Here is a 2,807-nt window from a genome sequence, read left to right as displayed (position 1 = left end):
TGGTCCCATTGGGAGATACAAAGCTCGGTTTGTCGCCAAGGGGTACACTCAGACGTATGGGATTGATTACTCTGAGACATTTTCTCTGGTTGCAAAAATGGGCACCATCAGAGTCCTCTTCTCCGTGGCAGCCAATAAGGAGTGGCCTCTCCACCAGTTTGATGTTACAAACGCATTTCTCCATGGAGACCTAACGGAATAAGTCTACATGGAAGCATCTCCAGGTTTTTTAGGGGGTTTTAAAGAAGGGGAAGTTTGTCGGTTGAAAAAGTCTATATACGGGCTAAAACAGTCTCCTCTAGCATGGTTTGGAAAGTTCACTTTGGCCATGAAAGAATATGGGTATCACCAAAGTAACGTTGATCGTACTCTGTTTCTCAAGTGAAGAAACGGCCTTGTAACTTGCTTGATCATATATGTAGACGACATTATTATTACCGGAGATGATATAGAAGAAATAGCACAGATGAAAGAGAATCTGTTTTCAAAATTTTAAATGAAAGAATTTCCTTGGGATAGAAGTTCTCAGGTCTAAATGGGGAATTTTCATCTGCCAAAAGAAGTATCTCCTTGATCTCCTGGTGGAAACTGGGCTGATTGATTGTAAACCAGCAAATACTCTAATGGTGGTGAACCACAACCTTCACATGGAACTTAATGGAGAACTTGCAGACAAAGAAAGGTATCAACGGCTCGTGGGCAAGTTAATTTATCTCTCTCACACTCGCCCTGATATAGCTTATGTTGTTGGAGTGGTAAGTCAGTTCATGCATCAACCACAAGTTGCCCACATGGAAGCTGCTCAAAGAATTTTAAGATATCTCAAGGGAACCGCAGGCCATGGAGTGTTGTTCAAAACAGATGGACATTTAAATGTTGAGCTCTACACTAACGCAGACTGGGCAGGAGATAAGGGAAACCGAAGGTCAACATCAGGGTACTTCTCCATGGTTGGTGGAAACCTCCTTACCTGGAGAAGTAAGAAACAGACGGTGGTCACTCTGTCGAGTGCAGAAGCGGAATTTAGAGGTATAGCTCGAGGGCTAAGCGAAGTTCTTTGGATCAGAAAGCTGCTAGAAGACATTGGTTTTTCTCAAAAGGCTTCCAGTAGAGTTATGTGTGACAATACAGCTGCAATACAAATCTCAGAAAACCCAGTTCAACATGATCGAACAAAACACGTGGAGGTAGATTGACATTTCATCAAAGAGAAATTGGAAGAAAGAATCATAGATCTCCCGTATGTTTCGTCAAAAGATCAACTTGCAGATATTCTCACAAAAGCTGTCAACGGAAACGTTTTTAGTAGTTGTTTGAGCAAGTTAAGTATTGGTGATCCCACTACTCAACTTGAGGGGGAGTGTCGGAAAGTGTCATAGTATAGGGGCTAAATGTGTAACATGGTGTTCTATATAAACACCCTTCTTTTGTAACCCTAAATAAAGTTTTCTCAATACAATCCAAACCCTATTACAAAGTTTCTTCTCTGTACCAGTCAACATTATTGTTGGGTGTTGTGAGTGATGGGCATTTCTACTAAAAAATGTTGTGAGTGATGGAATAATGGTTGATGACAATGTGAAACTTGATTGGATGTTGTGAGTGATAGAATTTTTGCAAGTGATAACCACCCCCTCCCCCTTATTGCATTACAGAACAAATATTAGTTTGGCACTTCAAGACCAATTGTGAGTAAATTGATACTTTACGATCAGTTATGTTAGGTCGTTAAAAGATCTTATTATAGAAAACCTATTGTGATAAAATTTAATGAATGAAAAAAAGTGCAATGTGTATAATATTCTCCTTATTAATAGTGTATATCCTGTTTTATGTTAAACTAGGTTTTTTAGGTCGCGCGTTGTGGCGAAACCGAGCAAAAGATAATATAAAACAAAAGTGATTTGAAAATAAAGCATGTTGTTTAGAAAGTCAAACCATTAAAACGGTTTATTTTATCATCGTATCGTTTTATGATACCAAATAAATAAATACTTTATTTAGAGTACAACTTCGTTTTTAAGAAAACTTATACCAGAATGTCGGGGAAAAAATCGAGCACAACTAACTACTTAAGTTTTTAGAAAAAAGTTATAAACGTAAATTATTAAAGAAGTATCAAATTTATCGATAAATTAATATATGTTCTAAAAAAGAATTATTAAAAAATAGTATAGGAAATATATAGTTTTAAAAAAGAGAAAAAATAAAAAATATGTTATTAAAAGTAAATTTAATAATAAACTATTATAATATATTAAATAAAAGAAAAACTAAAAATTATATATTATTATAAAAATAAAGTTACTATTTATCGTCCTTCATCAACAGATACCAAATAAATACTTAATTTAGTGTACAACTTCGTTTTTAATAAAACTTATAACAGAATGTCGGGGAAGAATCAAGCACAACTACATATTTAAGTTTTTAGAAAAAAAAAAGTTATAAACGTAAATTATTAAATAAGTATCAAATTAATCGATAAATTAATACATGTTCTAAAAAAGAAAAAAAGAATTATTAAAAATGGTATAGGAAATATATGGTTTTAGAAAAGGAAAAAAAATAAAAAAATATGTTATTAAAAGTAAATATAATAATAAGCTATTATAATATATTAAATAAAAGAAACTAAAAAACTATATATTATTATAAAAATAAAGTTACTATTCATCGTCTTTCGTCAATAATATTTATATATATAATACTTATATAATTGTATGTGTGTGGAAAGGCATACTGGTGTAATGGTACTATTCAATGTATTGAGTTTTAGGTTGAACTTGAAAGGATATAGATAGAGA

The 2,807-nt window shown here is 33.1% G+C and overlaps 1 protein-coding gene across 1 annotated transcript; it reads left to right on the top strand.

Moving 5' to 3' along the window:
- The first annotated feature begins 623 nt into the window (after positions 1-623).
- Positions 624-1,196, top strand: LOC110900744 (secreted RxLR effector protein 161-like). The gene has a single exon (XM_022147611.1). The coding sequence runs from the start codon at positions 624-626 to the stop codon at positions 1,194-1,196; it is 573 nt and encodes a 190-aa protein (XP_022003303.1).
- Positions 1,197-2,807: the final 1,611 nt, after the last annotated feature.

The sequence above is a fragment of the Helianthus annuus genome, chromosome 13 (assembly GCF_002127325.2).
Source record: "Helianthus annuus cultivar XRQ/B chromosome 13, HanXRQr2.0-SUNRISE, whole genome shotgun sequence".
Lineage (NCBI taxonomy): Eukaryota > Viridiplantae > Streptophyta > Magnoliopsida > Asterales > Asteraceae > Helianthus > Helianthus annuus.
The sequence above is the reverse complement of the archived record's forward strand: the minus strand, read 5'-3'. Positions and strand labels throughout refer to the sequence as shown.